At 41.3% G+C, this 19,216-nt stretch overlaps 1 protein-coding gene across 1 annotated transcript; it reads right to left on the reverse strand.

The window, feature by feature from the left end:
* Positions 1-4,493: 4,493 nt before the first annotated feature.
* LOC139471629 (sialin-like) lies at positions 4,494-14,696 on the reverse strand. The gene is made up of 11 exons (XM_071254021.1): positions 14,663-14,696; positions 13,355-13,608; positions 12,655-12,888; positions 12,290-12,377; positions 11,335-11,430; positions 9,422-9,552; positions 8,380-8,529; positions 7,203-7,335; positions 6,149-6,299; positions 5,174-5,264; positions 4,494-4,699 (listed from the first exon to the last, which is right to left on the reverse strand). Exons 1-11 carry the CDS (start codon positions 14,694-14,696, stop codon positions 4,514-4,516), a joined length of 1,548 nt encoding a protein of 515 aa, XP_071110122.1. The 3' UTR covers positions 4,494-4,513.
* Between the last annotated feature and the right edge of the window lie 4,520 nt (positions 14,697-19,216).

Consider the following 19,216-nt stretch of genomic DNA (forward strand, 5'->3'; position numbering starts at 1 on the left):
GAGTAGGCGAGAATGGTGCAAGTTACCACGCTTCTATGACGAAGATCGATACATCCATATTGACATATAACGGGATCGAGTGGCCAGGCTAGCTGACTTCGTTGAAGCATGTCTTCGATCCCAATTGCGTGGATCGATGCTCATGATATCAATCACTATATTATCTGGCCCAGACTCGATTATTTACAGACCGCCGTCATATAGCTGGAATATTGCTGAGTGCGGCGTTAAACAACAAACCAACAACAAAGATGAACATATTTACATGTAAGTGTGCGTTTCTGAGTTATGACTACATCAGTGTTGTTTATCCTAGCAAAATGTATGTGTAAAAAGGCAATATGATATAAAACGTCAATGCGAGAGAATAATGAGTCAGGACTATCAGATGAAACAGACTCCATTGGGCATAAAAGTCAAACTAGCGGTGGAAAATATATGAATGGATCACTGAAAAGTGAAACTCCTTAGAAGCTTGTTATGCAAAGCAAATACTCCATACTTTTTTTAAATATTTCCCTGCATTGCCCAAATAGTACAATTAAAACTGCTTGTGATGACATAATAAAAGCCTGCACGTTAAAATGACATTTTGTACATTTCACAGATGAATGTCTACATACTATGCATGATGACATTCAAAAGATTTTTTAATGGACAAAACAAATCTAACCAACACCTTTTCGTATATTATATATTGTGTCTCAAGTTATGAAATCAGCAAAAAAGAAGGACTTTGTATTAGTCTGTGAGGGGAGGAACTTTGCGTTACCTGTGAACAGAGGTCAAAGGTCATCCCGTGTTTCTCGTGCACCACATCACCCGGGCCCGGGATATTTCGTTCTTCTTGTGTTTTGAAACCAATTTTACTGTTACCGAAATTAAACTAAACGTCTCCCCTCGAGCAGAACGATACACCACGTGACCAATGCACGTGACCAATGCACGTGACGTTCATTGAAATACTGCACGCTTTTCATGCTTTCACCTCGTTTCGCAAAGGTTCTTGGCGGAGTCTGACAATGATTTGTGTCAACTGACGCTACGGAAGAAAGTGTTATAACAGACCGCAAATCACAGGACCTTTTGTTGATGCCGTTACCTAACGAAGGTACCTGGAAAATCAAAGACACTTCGAAGACTAATTTGGGTGGAAAACAATAGCGAAAATGTGTGCTAAATGTTGTGAAGGCGTTCGAGAACATGACTGACCCCAGCCGGTGTCAGGTGTACACTTCCGTTCGGTAAGTTGTCTTTGTCAAATCTTAAAAAAAGTTCCGGTTACAAGTATAATCCAGTCCTCCCAACTGTTCAATGATGAACAGATCTGTGAATAGGGGTAGAATAGGTCTTCAGCAACCCATGCTTGCCGTAAAAGGTGACTATGCTTGTCGTAAGAGGCGAGGAACGGGATCGGGTGGTCAGCCTTGCTGACTTGGTTGAAGCAGGTCATCGATCCCAATTGAGTGGATCGATGCTCATGATACCAATCACTATATTGTCTGGTTCAGATTCGATTATTTACAGACAGCCGTCATATAGCTGAAATATTGCTGAATGCGGCGTTAAACAACACACAAACAAACAAAACCTGTTATGAACTGTAAACACTTTGGTAAACTCCATTATCAAAAGGGGTGGGGTAGCGCAGTGGTTAGTACCTTGAGCTTCGGATTAAAAGGTTGGCTGCGCTGTTCGATTCCCGCCGGGGATGGGGGCTCGGTATCTTCTCTACAGAAGACAACTGTATTATATGCAGTGAGGAAGGGTCCAGTGCTACATTGTGAGGCATTGTAGTATCGCCCTTGGTTCACCTGTTCATGCCGACGTGAATACACGAATAACACACGTTGTCTACCATTGGTACATAAAAAGAACGAGCCATCTGAGTGGTTAATAATCGTTCGTAAAGGTGTATTTAAAGCCATGGCATGATAGTAATTGTGTCTGACATTAAATTCCTGCACAGGAAAGGGTATGGGGGATCATTACCAGAGGAGCGATCTTGGTAATTATTGACATTGCACATTGTGATATACAGTAAAGTACGTTTATAACGAACACGCTTATAACGAACTGACGGATATAACGAACTGATTTTTTGTCCCGACTATTTGCTATAGTTATGTTGTATATAAGTATGCTTATAACGAATTACGGTTATAACAAACTAAAGTTAGTGGTCCCTTCGAGTTCGTTATAACCGTAGTTTACTGTATTGTATTTGGAACTGTGATAACCTGAACTCTTGATATTATCTTTGATAGAACCAACCATCAAACTGTGATCAACTCGACATCTGTGATAGAGAATCTGTGAAACGCTGACTGTGATATTTCTGATATACATTGTGACATATATATAGGCCATATTGAAGGTACAATTGAATACGGGTGTACCAAACATGAGAATTTCGTTGGCGACAAAATCTGTAAAGTTTACAAACTGAAATGGCTGTGAATCAGGCAACCTGTGATCAGTTTCTTGAGGAAAAATGGGTGGCTTTCAAACACAAACAATCATTTGTGCACCGAATGTGCAAATTATGTTGCAGTGAACCATCCGGCAAATCCATCGGATAAAACCCTACCCACAGCTGTCGATGTTGCACGTTACATGGAATCCAGTGTCTACGCCAGTGACGATTTGCTGTCGCCCTCTGTAAGACTCAACAGTAACAATTGTACCATGACAGCCATACTGTGTGATCACAATGTAGGGAACCAGATAATCTCAACAGGAATGATGCCAATGAATTGTTGACACATCAGAACCCTGTTGTTGTCGCCCTGTTACAATCACTGACGAATGTAAGGGATGAAAGTTCTTCAACAAAACATGGCTGCATATTTGGCACGTGCCTTTGAACACTTAACCGTGCAAGGAATTCTAATGTTATTTGCCCGTTATTGTATGCCATGAACCCGTTACTGTTTCATGTGACAGACAGTACAGTTGCTTGCAATATGTCGTCTATGACAAGTCCAGCTGACTCATAGCAAGGCGGGCGGTAGGGAACCCTAGTGATGTTAAACCCCATTTCACCTCACCTCACCTCACCTTAATACACACAGAGGTGCGGTCGGATAGCCTGGTGGTTAAAGCGTTCGCTCGTCACGCCGAAGACCCGGGTTCGAATCCCGACATGGGTACAATGTGTGAAGCCAAATCCTGGTGTCCCCCGCCATGTTATTGCTGGAATATTGATAAAAGCGGCGTAAAACCAAACTCACTCACTCATACCAAGGCATACTGAAGTGGATAAATGAAGAAGTTGCCATGCCTGTAAAGCCTCCAACAGCAGGAGATATCATAACGGGTTTTTTGACAACAATCAGGTGCTGGCGAGGAACTGGTGGGTGAGATACGAGGCTAAAGCCATGGTGAGTGTTGGAACGACATTGTTCCACATTTTCCAACCAGATACTACGTTGCAGACAACACCCCATCTCAGTCTATGCAACCGTCCCTGCCTGCAGAACACTCTACCCTCTTTTATATCTTTATCTATGGATGTCTTTCGTCATTACCGTACAATGCTGTAAAAGGTGACTATGAATGTCGTAACTGGCGACTAACGGGATCGGGTGGTAGGCCCACCGACGTGGTCGATGCATGTCAACGTATCTTAATTTCGTGGATCGAAACGCATGATGTCAATCACTAGATTGTCTGGTCAAGACTCTATTATTTACAGACCGCCGTCATGCAGCTGGAATATTGCTGAGTGCGGCGTTAAACAACAAACCAAACCAACACAACGAAACAATCATTGAAGAGTGCATGTTCACATACTATATGAACCGTTTGATAGTTCTGGTTTATTTCAACCTTCCTGTGTAGGTATTGTGGGGCTGCCACACACGTAGACATTAATTCTTAAAATGGTTGCTAATTTGGCCTTAAGCCAAAGTCTCGGTGGAGACAGTTTTAGCTTACAGAACTCCCATGTGTCCCCGGCTAAGATATCAATGGAATATTTGTAAAAGTGGCATAAAACTATACTCACTCGCTGACGCATTGTGCCCTTCACCTATTACAAATAACAATGATTACTACATGAGTGGACCCGTGAAGATCCGGGAAAGAATAGGTCCTCAGCAACCCATATACTTGCCGTAAAAGGCGACTATGCTTGTCGTTCGAGGCGAGTAACGGGGTCGGGTAGTCAGGTTCGCTCGCTGACTTGGTTGATGCATGTCATCGATCCCAATTGTATCGATCGATGTTCTGGATGTCAATCACTGGATTGTCTGGTCCAGACTCGATTATTTACAGACCGCCGTCATACTGCGGAGTGCGGCGTTAAACAACGAACAAAAAAACAAACTTAATGAGTGTAGCCAACATATGAATGTTCATTGACGTACACAGTTGCAGTTGAGAACTAAAAATGATCCATGATTGTTATGCAAAGTGGACAACATAGGGAAAGTAAGGTATAATGTGGCTATTTTATTATACCCAGCAGTGTGGTACATTATTCTGCATACTGTATGATAATTCCTATATATCATGGTTGTAATTTAGGTGAGTAGATGACCCGGTAGGTGCTGGAGTGGTCTCCCGCCGTCTTATCTCCGGCCTCTCTCGCCCAAGGCTGAACCTCCCCCTTTGCAAACACCGTGAACACGATGGAGCCGAGGACAGAAAATGCTGCACAGACGTAGAATACGTTTTGCCATTCTTCTGCCGTTTTCTGAACAAATAGAAGGTAAAAGCTCATATTCTTTAGTATATCTAAAGTATTTCTTAACCGTATCTTCATGATTTCATGTATGTTTGAGGGCGGTCGGGTAGCCTGGTGGTTAAAGCTTTCGCTCGTCACGCCGATGACCCGGGTTCGATTCCCGACATGGGTACAATGTGTGAAGCCCATTTCTGGTGTCCCCCGCCGTGATATTGTTGGAGTATTGCTAAAAGCGTCGTAAAACCATACTCACTCACTCACTCATGTATGTTTGAACTCACACAACATGGATAATATAAATGCACTGAGTAAATTAAGGGCGGCCTACACGTAAGAAGACAATGCACAAAGACACATTTTCACCTTCAAGTTTTAATCTAATCAGACGCAACACAATATTATCCCAATGAATTGTATCGAAATGTATGGACTATAACATATACTCATTCCATTGTATTAAAGTGTAGGACATGGCTGACTTACAGTTGGAGTCAACGCCCCCGCCACCAGCGGAGCCACCATTCCAGGGACTGTAGCGACAGTGTTCGTTATGCCAAACAATACACCAGCGTGTCTGAAACAGAGTATCGTATACATGTACCAGCGTGTCTGATTTCATGTTTTGCTTATCGTCCCGTTGGGATTCTAGGTTAGGCAAGATTCTTATGATCAGATTCTTGTCTTTTTTGGTTTGGTTTGTTGTTTTACGCCGCACTCGGCAATATTCCAGCTATATGACGGCGGTCTGTAAAATAATCGAGTCTGGACCAGACAATCCAGTGATTGATATCATGAGCATCGATCCACGCAATCGGGATCGATAACCTGCATCAACCAAGTCAGCGAGCCTGACCACCCGATCCCGTTAGTCGCCTTTTACGACAAGCATAGTCGCCTTTTATGGCAAGCATGGGTTGCTGAAGACCTATTTTTACCCCGGATCAGATTCTTGTCGAAAGAGGCGAGTTAATAGATAGCGTGGTCAGACTTGGTCGTCTGTCGTCAACACTATTCCAGCCGAATGAGGGGGCACGGGTGGCCCAGTCGTCTAAGGCGCCGCGATTCGCTGTGCAGAGTGATGATTGTGGGTTCGAATCCCGGTTCGCCCCGATTATATTTCTCGGTTTGTTACACCATACCAGTGCTCGTGGTTTTCACTGAAGTGGTAAACGTCTTAGATCTAGACCTGCATCACTTCGGGCTTTCCTCCCACATTAAGCTCACACGCCATGATATAACTGGAGTACTGTTAAAAGCGGCGTTAAACCCAACTCACTCACACCAGCTGAATGACGCTGGTCTCCAGTTAATCGAGTCTGGATGACCACTCCACTGATTGATAGTGTGAAACGTCTCCTTTCAGAAAATAAAGGTTAATAATGACACTTCTAACCTGTAATCGTTCAATCACGGTATGACTTACCTGCAGAGTAGAAGCAGTTCTTAAGCAGGACCTACCTGGGAGCTATGTCAACATGGTTAACCGGAAACCCGGCCCTGGTGATTCCTGTGCCACTGACAGCAAAGCACAACAGCACGACGGCGACATGACGAAGTTCACACGTCACGAAGCTGGCACCAACAAGGAAGCATGCGACAGTCGAAAATGCTGAAATATTTAATTACATGTATATTTTTTTTTGAAACGCGTACGACCGTGATGTTTTAAGTTAACTGTAATGTATATACATTGTCGATGCATTAGTGGTTTTGGATGTTTACATTCATGATTAGACCCGTGAAGATTCCGGGGTAGAAGAGGCCTTCAGCAACCCATGCTTGCCGTAAAAGGCCACTAACGGGATCGGGTGGTCAGGCTCGCTGACTTGGTTGATACATGTCATCGATCCCAATTGCGTGGATCTATGTTCATGCTGTCAATCACTGGATTGTCTGGTCCAGACTCGATTATTGACAGACCGCCGTCATATAGCTGGAATATTGCTGAGTGCGGCGTTAAACAACAAACAAACAAAACATTCATGATTAAGTGGATGGAAATGGTTTTTTTCTTTTGACAATACCCAACTCACGTGTTCCCAAAGGAGTATTGATTCCACTATACTACGATGTATGAGAAAAAATAATAATGTGAAAATTGACAACACTATCTTGGCAATTAGATTCAGAATGTTTTCTGTCACTGCAACGTCTGTCTTTCACAGGATAAACCAAACAATGTATTTTGGACCCCTATCTCTGGAACTCTTTGAGTAGTTTTTTTCAGGGAACATATAATTTTGTTTTCGATATCAAAATACAGTGGTAGATGGGCTTGTCGAGGATCAGATATCAGTTCGCTGTATCCCAATCTGGCTGTATCCGTTAGTTCGCTGTAGAGAGTTCGTTATATACGTAAATTGTGTATGATATTACATTGGAGATAAATCGGGGATTTTTTAACAGTTCGTTGTATCCGTTTGTTCGTCATATTCGTGTTCTACCGTATGTCCAAAAGATGTTTTGTGTCATTACCATATGGTATAATCACAAATGAAATAGGGTCAATCACCTGCGATAACCATGATCTTCCTCACTGTCGCTGTAGCAAGTCCTACTCTTGACCGCAGACAATCTGCCACCTGGCCTGCGACGATGCTGACGATGGCGGCGCACAGATAGGGTACAGCTGACAGGCTTCCGTTCTGAGGAAAATATCCACGTGAAAGAGAGTACTTTCAATGCAGATTGTTTTCATCATGGTTCTTGCTTTACATTTCCTTTTGCTGAGGAGCGGTCGGGTAGTCTAGTGGTTAAAGCGTTCGCACGCCACGCCGAACACCCGGGTTCTATTCCCGACATGGGTACAATGTGTGAAGCCCATTTCTGGTGTCCCCCGGCGTAAAACCATACTCACTCACTCCATTTGCTGGATCAGCACCTGACTACACCCCTTGCACAAACTTGTTTTTGTTTAATCCTTTGTATAAACCACTTATGTTAATTGTGTCTAACTCAAAGGGGGGGCACGGGGGGCACGGGGGGCCCAGTCGTCTAAGGCGCCGCGATTCGCTGTGCAGAGTTGCGTCCCTTGGGCAAGCCAGAAACCTATGATTGTGGGTTCGAATCCTGGTTCGACCCGATTATGTTTCTAGGTTTGTCACCACCATTCCCGTGCTCGTGGGTTTCACCGAAGTGGTAAACGTCTTAGACCTGCATCACTTCGGGCTTTCCTCCCACATTAAGCTGGCACGCCGTGATATAACTGGAATACTGTTAAAAGCGGCGTTAAACCCAACTCACTCACTCACTCTAACTCAAAGGTAGGATAATGGCCCTTTTTGTCAACTGGAAATGTAAACATGTAAACATAGGCTCAGACCTTTGTTAAGCAGAAGCGAGAACTAAGATCTGATTTTTAACGAGATTGCATGGGCACCAACGGTGCCCCTTGTTTGACTCTGCCTTCAGAAGATATTTCTTATTGTTATGAAAAGGTTTTTGTCGCTCTAATAAGGATGTCCTCTTGATGAGAAAAATAGAATAAGAGAATCATATATCCTTGTTCAGAGCCCTTGTTCAGTCCAGTTGCACATAAACCAAGGATTGTCATCATGACGAATCAGGGATTCTAACCAATGACCATGGGATCATTGTCTGAGGGACGCAATTCTGCACATATCAACGAATAGCGACGACATGTACCAATATGGCCTTCATGACGCCTCCATAAAGAGAAATGAACATACCTGTTTAATGTCAAAATTAAGCACTTCCTTCATGAATGTGGGTAACCCCGTTAGGAGTGTGTAGTTGGACCAGTTGTGGCACACGTGCGTCACAACAATTGCCCAAACTGGAACCGAAGTAAATATGGCTCTCCAGGGTGTGAATTTGTTCTGTAAACGGAAACGTGGATGTCAAAATAGCCACACACAGCTATACGTATACATCTTGCACGCAGGGACATACATTCCTGTGTTCTTAAGATTTCATCCATACGTAACTTCACATCTTGACACTCTCGTACAAATATTCAACTATAAAAGTATGTTTGTTTGCAATAAAAAATCATATGCACCTCTTAATATCCTTCTTTTGTGTTGTATACAATGTTTCTCGAAGAAAATTAGTTTCAAGGATTTGATGCTGGGATAGAATGAAGTTAAACCCCGAACAGTCTGAAAGACCAAATTATTTTACTGTAACGACTCGCTGTGATAGATACAACAAAACCATCATTTATTTAATTAACTAAGATTTGATACATTTCAGATCTGCTCGGCGACCTGGCTGAACAAGTGCCCTGGCCCCTTCGGCATGCCATAGAGACTGCGCTGTGACTTGGTAGACTGCTTGACCTGGTTCCCGACGGAGTTGACGTTGCTCAGATCAGTGACTGGGTTGCCTGTTCCAAATTCGGTGATTCACAGGGGGCACGGGGGGCCCAGTCGTCTAAGGCGCCGCGATTCGCTGTGCAGAGTTGCGTCCCTTGGGCACGCCAGAAATCTATGATTGTTTGTACGAATCCCGGTTCGCCCCGATTATGTTTCTAGGTATGTCAGCACCATACCCGTGCTCGTGGGTTTCACCGAAGTGGTAAACGTCCAATACCTGCATCACTTCTGGCTTTCCTCCCACATTATGCTGACACGCCGTGATATAACTGGAATATTGTTAAAAGCGGCGTTAAACCCAACTCAATCACTCACTCGGTGATTCACAAGCCGACGTAATATATCTGTGATACTGCTGATTGTGACGTAAAACAACAAAGAAACACGTCCTCACCTGCACGTTTGTCTTGTAACCAATCTCTGTTTCAATGTATTCCAGCTCAGCATTTGATATCCTAGAACTATCTCTCGGAGAGTCTGCAGTCAGCAAGAACCACAAGACGACCCACACCAGAGTTCCAACACCTGGAAGAGGTCATTGGAGACTGTTTTGTGTGCGATGGTATGAACGAGTTGTTAAAAAAGTACTTATTTTTAATAGTAGCAACATAGCAATGTTACATAGTACTTAGAAGACGAGATTCAAGTTTTACTTGTATGTGATGCATATACCTCTATTAGAAAAAGCATATTAGTAAATACATCAGAAAGTGCAGTAAACATATTCATAAATATTATGAAGACTCAAAATACACAAACAATAAGTCATCTCTGTTTATACCTATTCAATGTGCAAAAAATAAGAAAAATGTTCAATACCACTTAATATACCTATTTTCCAAGAATGCTACTTACGGTATGTGTGTATGTGTACATATATATATATATATATGTATATCATGTATATGTGTGTGTGTATGTGTATATGTGTATGGATGTCAAATAGCGCTCAGAAATGAAACCTTTATATGTCTGTATTTTGGGCCACTGGCCTCTATACTGAATAAATTGTCTTGTCTTGTCTAAAAATAGCAATGTCTGTACAACTCATCATCATTGTAGATTGAGGGTAATTCATGATAACCATGCATGCATATACCACACAACATTACACTTGAATGTATATTGGAGAATAAAATCCCCAGAGCCGATTCAGCTTTGGGGGAAAGGAAAGATGCATTTTGTTGTCAAATATAATGTAACATGCAAGTGGTCTTTGAATGCAATTAATCAGTGAAACAATTTGCTTCGTCATGTCATACTATTCAGAAAACATATCACATGAACTTCAGAATGGTACAAAAACTCGAGAAAAACGAGCAAATGCGGCTGAATTTAGCCGTTAAAGCGTTTTTCTAACTTTTAGGTTTATCAGTGATGAGAAACAAGACCTTTTTCAAAACTAGTCTCTGTACTTGTAAACAACAGACTCAATTATTAAAATTAGTTTTAGTTAGTTTTCAGTTTTAAGAAAAAGTCAGTAAATGCGTTATCGTCGCAATGGATTTTGAGGTCAATCAAGTTACCATCACTTGATCGGCCGTCCTTGCATTGCAGGAGAACTGCTGTGTGGTAACAGGCAAACAGGGAGTTGCCTTTTTTCGCAAATTGTGTGCGTGCTAATCTTATAGAGAAGACCTGGTGCCGTCATTGATTTCCAGTGATAAATTTGCCTCTTTTACTCCCAATGGTGGATAATCTGGACTGGTTATTCCCTGGTGATGACGTTTTATACCAGTATTTATGGGGCCTAATCTTTGCATAATTTCTTATTTTCACTCATCTTAATGATAAAACAAATAGAAGATAGGGTACTATTAGTATTACTATAACTATACACGAACTGTACCTCACATGATCAGGGAAGGTACTTTCACATCAAATCGAGCTCTATCACAACTTCACAAAGATTTTAAGAACAAAGATTTATAAAATAATCTAACTTGTGGATCAGACGGATAACGTTTTTACACCCTTCCCAACAGTGTTTGGTCGAGAGTATCTTTAATCAACACTTCAGGGCAATGTTAAAATATCGTGCCCTCAGTGAGCACACCCGTCGGTAACAAGTTATGCTAGCATGAGATAGTCTTCTGGTGTCAAAGTCAGTCTTGTTTTAGACCCATGAAGACTCCGGGGTAGAATAGGTCTTCAGCAATCCATGCTTGCCGTAAAAGGCGTCTATGCTTGTCGTAAAAGGAGACCAACGGTTTATTTTACTGACCGCCGTCATATAGCTGGAATATTGCTGAGTGTGGCGTTAAACAACAAAAAAACAAACAAAACAAACAGTCTTGTTTTACTCACCAAACACGTAGAATATTGAGCCCCATCCATTATCAAAGCCATATGCACACAGGTGTCCTGATAAAGCGAATCCGGCGATCGTTCCCATTGCAGGCCCTATGGAAAAGGTTTGTATAATGAGGTACCTACCACAGACAAAAGTATTTTAAATACTGGTGGGGGAGGGATGTTTGCCTCTTGTTTTCACAAAAATATATTTGTTTTGCTGGAAAATCTGCATGTCAATATTATATGATTCCCTATTGTTGTTTGTTTGTTTGTTGTTTGTCTGGCGCTCGGCATTAAGGGGCTAAAACAAGGACTGGTCGGCTCGGAGTCAGTATTCTGTGTCTGAGTGGGGTATTCATGTTAAACTGCGGCATGGTATCTCAGTGTGCTAGCACTATAAATCGGCATTAGTCCGGTCTAGTACAAGCAGCCACACAAACACACACACACGTACATGCACGTCGCTATATAAGTGCAATAATCTTGGACGCGACGTTAAACCCTATTTCACCTCACCTATAACAACCACAACAGATCCGGACCAGCAAAATCAGACACACACACGTCACAGACACACACACGTTACATGCACTTCATATATGAGTTTAAAAAAACTTTGATCCGAGGTTAATACCCCATTTCACCTCAGAGTTGTAACAGTCTGTATGTAAGTTTGCATTTTAAGCTCCATCAGTATTACTTATTTAATAAATATTCATTTAATACAGAATATAATCCTGAACAAAAAGGGGCGGTCGGGTAGCCTAGTGGTTAAAGCGTTCGCTCGTCACGCCGAAGACCCGGGTTCCAATCCCGACATTGGTACAATGTGTGAAGCCCATTTCTGGTGTCCCCCGCCGTGATATTAGTGGAATATTGCTAAAAGCGGCGTAAAACCACACTCACTCACTCTCTCCTGAACAAAAAGAGGCGTTTGGGTAGCCTAAAGGTTGAAAGGCCAACACACCTGCCATGCTGAACGTTATCAACTTGCTTCTCTCCAGAGGGGGTGCCCAGCGTCCCCACATCGACTGCACATTGGGGAACGTCACTCCCTATTGAACCAATTCGAGCGAGTTACCAATATTCTTCCTTTTATAACGAACATGCAGTATCCAATTTCAACAAAGGTAGAGACGCACATTTGAATATGCCATTTCAGATATAATGGCATGTTTCACACTGATGGTATTCAAACCGCACTTGTTTCAGATAAATATTTTTCAGTGTTGATATTATGGAAATACGCAGTGAAGACACATCTGACAAAACTAAAGGACGCAGATGCTTACGTTCGCACTACGTTCACATACACGTACATACGAAACATACCGACGCAAACCCAACGAGGAACCGCAGAACATACACAAGGGCCAGGCTGGTCCTCGCTGCCACAGGGGTTAAGATTGTAAACAAGCCATTCAGAAAGAATGAGATACCCCACACCCTCCTGCCCCCGAAGCGCCCAGCCAGCCAACCCCCGGGGACTTGCATGATGATGTAGCCGTAGAAATACATAGCCAGGATCCGTGATCGGGTGGGTTTGTCCCAGTCAAATTCTGCGCTCTGCAAACACACAAACAGTAAAAAACATGGATGTGTCCAGTATTTACTGATTTTCAATTATCCATTCATACAATTGTTACCGCTATTTTGCGACCAATGAAATATTTTGGCGATGATAGATACTGATCGTTCTCTGGCATTGGCGCTTTTTAAAGAGGGAGGGAAGGGGATTACCAGTATTATTATTTTTAATGTGTTTTTAGTATTTTGTCTCTCATTCTTTTCTTTTCTTCATATTATTATTTTTTATTTATTTTGTTTATTTATTTATTGATTTTTTTTTTATTTTTTTTTTTATTTTGATTTTTTATAATTTTTTTATATTTTTTTAAAAAAAATTTTTGGGGGGGGGTGTTTGCGATACTATCTTGAAATGTAGAGTTGTAACATATTTTATAAACCAAGTACCAAAAGATTGATTATTGTTAAACGCCAACATTTGAATTCTCGTCTTGAGTCATGTTACCGTGGCTGTTGCAGATGTTGATGTGTCCTGTCTTGCGCATGTGTCGCCTTCAATCTGGTTGTCCGGATGTGCTTGATTCGGCCATGACACGTTGTCTTCCGTGCGGCGTGTGTGGTTGAACGACTCGCTCACATTATCTGATCTGACCATACAGATGATGGCAACACTCATGTTGACCCGAGTGGCGTACAGGAAGAACATGCCAAGGAAACACATGTAGGCCAGGATCCATCTTCTGGAGCAGAGACACGGCACTGAAATAGTCATTATAAAATAGCCAATGACAAGACATGCAAAGGGCAAGTCTCGAGCCAAGAATCTGCATAATTTAACAAATTAGCAAAACGTTTAGATCAGTTGTTAGAACAGTTGTCATGTTTTGTTTTGTTTGTTGTTTAACGCCGCATTTGGACCTATGGAGATCCGGGGTAGAATAGTTCTTCAGCAAACCATTCTTGCCGTAAAAGGCGACTATGCTTGTCTTAAGAGGCGACTAACGGGATCGGGTGGTCAGACTCGCTGACTTGGTTGATGCATTTCATCGTGTCCCGAATGCTAGATCGATTCTCATGATGACAATAACTGGATTGTCTGGTCCAGATTCGATTATATACATAGATTAATTAAAAATATTCACTTTCAGTTTGAAAAATCTTCATTTCAGCTTTGTGTCCTTGAACATGACAAGCAGAAACGTGGAAGAAAATGTATCGGCGATATAGGCCAGCTATCAACCTATTTGTCATGTCTTATCAGTTATAAAAAATATTTTCGGTTGGCCAAAATGGGCCCTAAACATACCATTTCGGGTTCGGGTGGCCCAGTTGGCCGTACGTTCGAATCCCAAATATGATATGGTATACTGTAAGTTCTGTACCATGATCGAGGGTTAAATTTTAAAAGGCGACTAACGGGATCGGGTGGTCAGGCTCGTTTACTTGGTTGATGCATGTCATCGTATCCCAATTGCGTGGATCGATTCTCATGATATTAATCACTGGACTGTCTGGTCCAGACTCGATTATTTACAGACCGCCGTCATATAGCTGGAATATTGCTGAGTGCGGCGTTAAACTAACCGTTTAATCATGTGTTCTAGTCATACGGTATGCTCAAATCACTTAATATAAACTGTCTTTGTTTATATAATGTTTGAAAACACCAACTTACCTGTAAGCAAGTTCTTTGGTGTAATGTGGTCTAAGTAAATACAACAGCAGCAAAATTGGACGTGTTGATTAACAAAAGGTCTCTGACGCCAATACCTGATGTCAATACCTGAATTTGAACTTATCAGACAACACTTACCGTCTTTACGTCTATGTGCCTCCTTTCTGTCCATCTTAAATAATATCGTGAGAAGTTCACCCAACGCAAGGACTTTTGAACCAAGCTGACGCAAATGTTGTATACTGTCATATACTGTGAAGCTATGCCCAGGCACGTCCAAGTATAGTGTCGAATATCAACTGACTGTGACTGTGTTTCATACATATTTACAGAGCATTTGAAAATCGGAGGAAGATGGGGGAGCCGTTTCTGAAATGAATAATTGTTCGCTAGGCATGATGGTCAATAAGTTGCACACGTGAAATAATCATTGACAGGCCCTAAGCAATCATATGTAGTAATCCTCGAAAACAAGGTACAACATGTATATGTATAATATTGTTCCAAACATGGATATGTCACACGTCCAATCTCTATTCGTCAGTAAAATCGACAAATACTTACATCTTTGGGAAATATATATGTTTGTCAGCTATATGTATGTGATTGACAAGATTAAGGTAAAACATGGCAAATATGCGGACCTCGCTTTCGAAATGTCACGCTTGCATCCCAAGTACCAAGTTGTCCGACTCCCCATTGTTCTCGGTGCCTTAGGTTTAAAATTTGGCACCTCCCAATCTGTTGACTGACATTGGGAGCGTACCTAGGTTTGCTACCAGGAATACAGCCCTTTTGACATTATGGGTAATGCAGAAGGCTACAGTGTTTGGAGTCTTCACATTCCCCGAAATGTTCTTTGAGGGTTTGGCAAGGCGTTTCCTGGGAGAAGTCCCATTCGCTGTCTGGGCTGCGTGTAGAGGGGTCAAGGGCCCTGAGCTGATGATGAGCCTAACCAGCCTAACCAGCCTGGCTGTGCCAGGATCACCCAAAACCTCTTTGCTGTATTTTATATTTTAATCTGTAAACAATAACAAAGCGACAAAACCCTTTCCATATCCAAAAGAAATCTCTGCATAAAGCAGAGTCGATTGTACGATTCCGACTATATCACGTTTAAGAATCACTATCCAATAGTAATGATATCAGGTGTTCGCGGAAATGTAAGCGTATCCTGCCCAACCGGTGACACCCGTCACAAACACATGCAAAATCAAGTCAAATGTTCACCTGAAAAAAAACCACGGGAACATATGGTACAAGTCAAAATAGTGAATTGCATCAGACATCATTTTGTATGGAAAACTGTAAGGGACATTCTCGCGATCTCGACCTTTGGAAACAAGCTAAATATGCCCAAAACACGAGAATGTCCCTTACAGTATTCCATAATTTTGTCACTGATGCGTCAAATTTGCTGAAGTTTCTTTAGTTTTTCGTCACCCACTTCCCTAATAGGTGCTTCAAGGCAGATCGATGGCTTAGCGCCATGGTATGGTTTAGCTCAATGCAGTTAATGTCTCTTTGGTTGTTTTCATAGCAATGTCTGCGCAGACACATCTCATCATGAGCGACAGATATGGACACTCATATCCTACACTCTGCGTCAGTAGGGGCCAAGTGGTTAAAGCCCTTAGTCTTCATACTACGTTAGGAGATTAGGTTTGATTGCTACATGGACATAATTCAAGTAATGCTTTGTGTGATCCGTCCTGATATCGCTGCAAAATTAGTAAACGATGAAACCCAGTTCACTCTATACTGGGTGAGGTAACGAGACATGTACTGACTGAGTTGTGCAGAGTTGCGTCCCTTGGGCACGCCAGAAACCTATGATTGTGGGTTCGAATCCCGGTTCGCCCCGATGTTGTTTCTAGGTTTGTCCGCACCATACCCATGCTTGTGGGTTTCACCGAAGAGGTAAACGTCTGAGACCTGCATCACTTCGGGCTTTCCTCCCACATTAAGCTGACACGCCGTGATATAACTGGAATACTGTTAAAAACGGCGTTAAACCCAACTCACTCACTCACTCACTCACTCACTCAAGCTTTACCGCATCGCCTGCATGTAACCGAATCTGTACCAGACAGACCAGTGATTTATATTATGAGCAACGTCTGACGCCGTTGGGGTACGAGCAAACCCAAATCAACAAAGTCACCGAGTCTGTCAACCGAATCCACTTGGTCGCATCATACGACCAGTATAAGTTGCTCAGAACCAATCCTAACCTGGCATAGCTACGGTGTTCACTTATACTTGGTGTGGTAACAAGACGGATACTTGTGACGGAGTGAATGTTCTTCAAAGCCACAGTAAGCATTATTCAAACTATGTAAAAGCTGCCTATAATTAATCGAGTCTTCACAAGACCAACCAGTATTTGACAAAAATGAGCCACGATTCACGGCGTCGAGAACTGCAATCAGCCATGTCACCCGATCCAAATCAGTTGCCTCAAGCAACAATCAATACAGTGGGTCGTTTCTGAAGTGTCAGCCCCACACAGTGTTAACACAATATGAATATATACTGGTATATGCCAAGCATTTATTGCTTTCGTTGGTAATACATACAAAGTATCAGGATATATCCTGATGGCACATTTTATATAAAGAAAAAACAATAGTAACATTTAATATAAAGTCTTAAACTGAACCAAAAAAATGAAAATTTAAATGTCACAGAATTGGAAGTTGTGTATTTTACGTTTGTGTGATTACATCTTACATTAAGTACATAATAACATGACATAGGTTTTTCAATGACTACAATGAAACAACCGGTACATAAAGGCATGTGCCTCATCAAAGATACGTGTTCTCTCTGTTCTTTCATTTGAAAATACATTACAAAATACATATTACTATACTCAACTCAAATCAAAACACACATATATAGACAATAATACATATATAAATTATGCCATCAAATTACTTATAAAGTTACGAGAATTTTTACTTTACAAAGAAAGTGTTATCCCAAATATGACATTTGCTACAATTGTGGACTTTGTTTTTCTGATTGGTAACTGAACTGGGATTTTCTTCCCCTTGAACCCCTATTTTATAGTTGAATATATGTTCACATACATGTTGCTCTTGGAACCAATTATAAAATATGTACCTACTACATTCTTTCTCTAGCCCTTACGTCTTCAAATGTGTTCATATAACACACGTTTCTCTTGGAACCAATCGGGAAAAATGAACACATAATATAGGCTTTCTCATGGGTGCAGTAATGAAACATGCACACATTATATAGGTTTCTCTCAACTTCAAATCTTCAAATATGCTTACATAATATGTTTCTATAGGTTTCAATCATGAAAGTTGTATAGGTTTTCGCATGAATTCAATCACGAAATATTACCATGTTGTACTGGTTTCCAAGGATCCAAACATACATACAGTAAACTACGGTTATAACGAACACGCTTAAAACGAACTGACGGATATATAAGTAGTCCCTTTGAGGTCGTTATAACCGTACTTTACTATATGTACACAAGAAATTTAAGGTTTTCCCATGGTTCCAGTCATAAAATATTGACACATTATATAAGTTTCTCTATTCTCTAAATCTTCAAATATCTTCATATTACACGTTTCTCTATGTTTCATTTATGAAATCATTATGTGTTCGTGTTCTATTGATTTCTCTTGTCATTAAATCTTCACATATGTTCACACAATATATTTGGTCTTGGATACAATCATGAAATATGTACACCGTATATACATGTTGGTTTCTCGTGACTTTAAATCTTCAAATATGGAGACATAACTCACATTTCTCTAGGCTCCAGTTACATACACATTATATACGTTTCCACAAGGAGCATATCATGAAATATTTGGGGCGGTCGGGTAGCCAAGTGGTTAAAGCGTTCGCTCGTCACGCCGAAGACCCGGGTTCGATTCCCGACATGGGTACATTGTGTGAAGCCCATTTCCGGTGTCCCCCGCCGTGATATTGCTGGAATATTGCTTAAAGCGGCGTAAAACCATACTCACTCACTCATGAAATATTTACACATTACAAAGGTTTTATCTTGTCATTTACTAACCAAATAAGGTAACATAACACATGTTTTTTCTTGGAACCAATGAAATATGAACATGTTATATGTCTCTCTAATAATTAAGTCTTCAAATAAGATCACATAATACGTTTCTCAAGAATCCAATCATGAAATATAAACACATTATATACGTTTCTCTAAGTCTTCCAGTGTGCAAACACACTACCTGTTGTTTTTTTCCATTCATGAGTGAGTGAGTTCAGTTTAACGTCACTTTGAACAGTTAAGTTTATCATGATACATCGGCTTAATGTGTGAGGAAAGCCACTTTGGTGAAAGACACGAGCACCGGGATGGTGCTGACAAACCTAGAAAACACATCGGGGCGAACCGAGATTCGAACTCGCGATCATAGGTTTCTGGCGTGCTCAGCCGTAGACGACTAGGTCAAGCGTGGCTCCTTCAATATGTAGATATTATACAGGTTTTCTCTTGAATCTAATCATGAAATACGTTTACATTGTATAGATATTTTCTTGGATCCAATCAGGAAATAGGAACACATTATAAAAGTTTTCCCTTGGATCCAAATTGTGTTTGCCTTGACGTTATAAAGGTTTCGATTGTTATTTAGTCTTCAAATGTGTTCACATTAAACAAGC

This window comes from Haliotis cracherodii, unplaced genomic scaffold, assembly GCF_022045235.1.
Source record: "Haliotis cracherodii isolate W230 unplaced genomic scaffold, xgHalCrac1.p SCAF_23, whole genome shotgun sequence".
NCBI classification, from domain to species: Eukaryota; Metazoa; Mollusca; class Gastropoda; order Lepetellida; family Haliotidae; genus Haliotis; species Haliotis cracherodii.

Bases quoted from the DNA above. Each gene is read 5' to 3' on its own strand.
- LOC139471629 (XM_071254021.1), bottom strand. From the start codon at position 14,696: ATGGACAGAAAGGAGGCACATAGACGTAAAGACG. The intron at 13,609-14,662 runs GTAAGTGTTGTC...TGACTATTTCAG, and splicing joins GGCACATAGACGTAAAGACG to TGCCGTGTCTCTGCTCCAGA. The intron at 8,530-9,421 runs GTGAGGACGTGT...TTCCGTTTACAG, and splicing joins GTTACAAGACAAACGTGCAG to AACAAATTCACACCCTGGAG.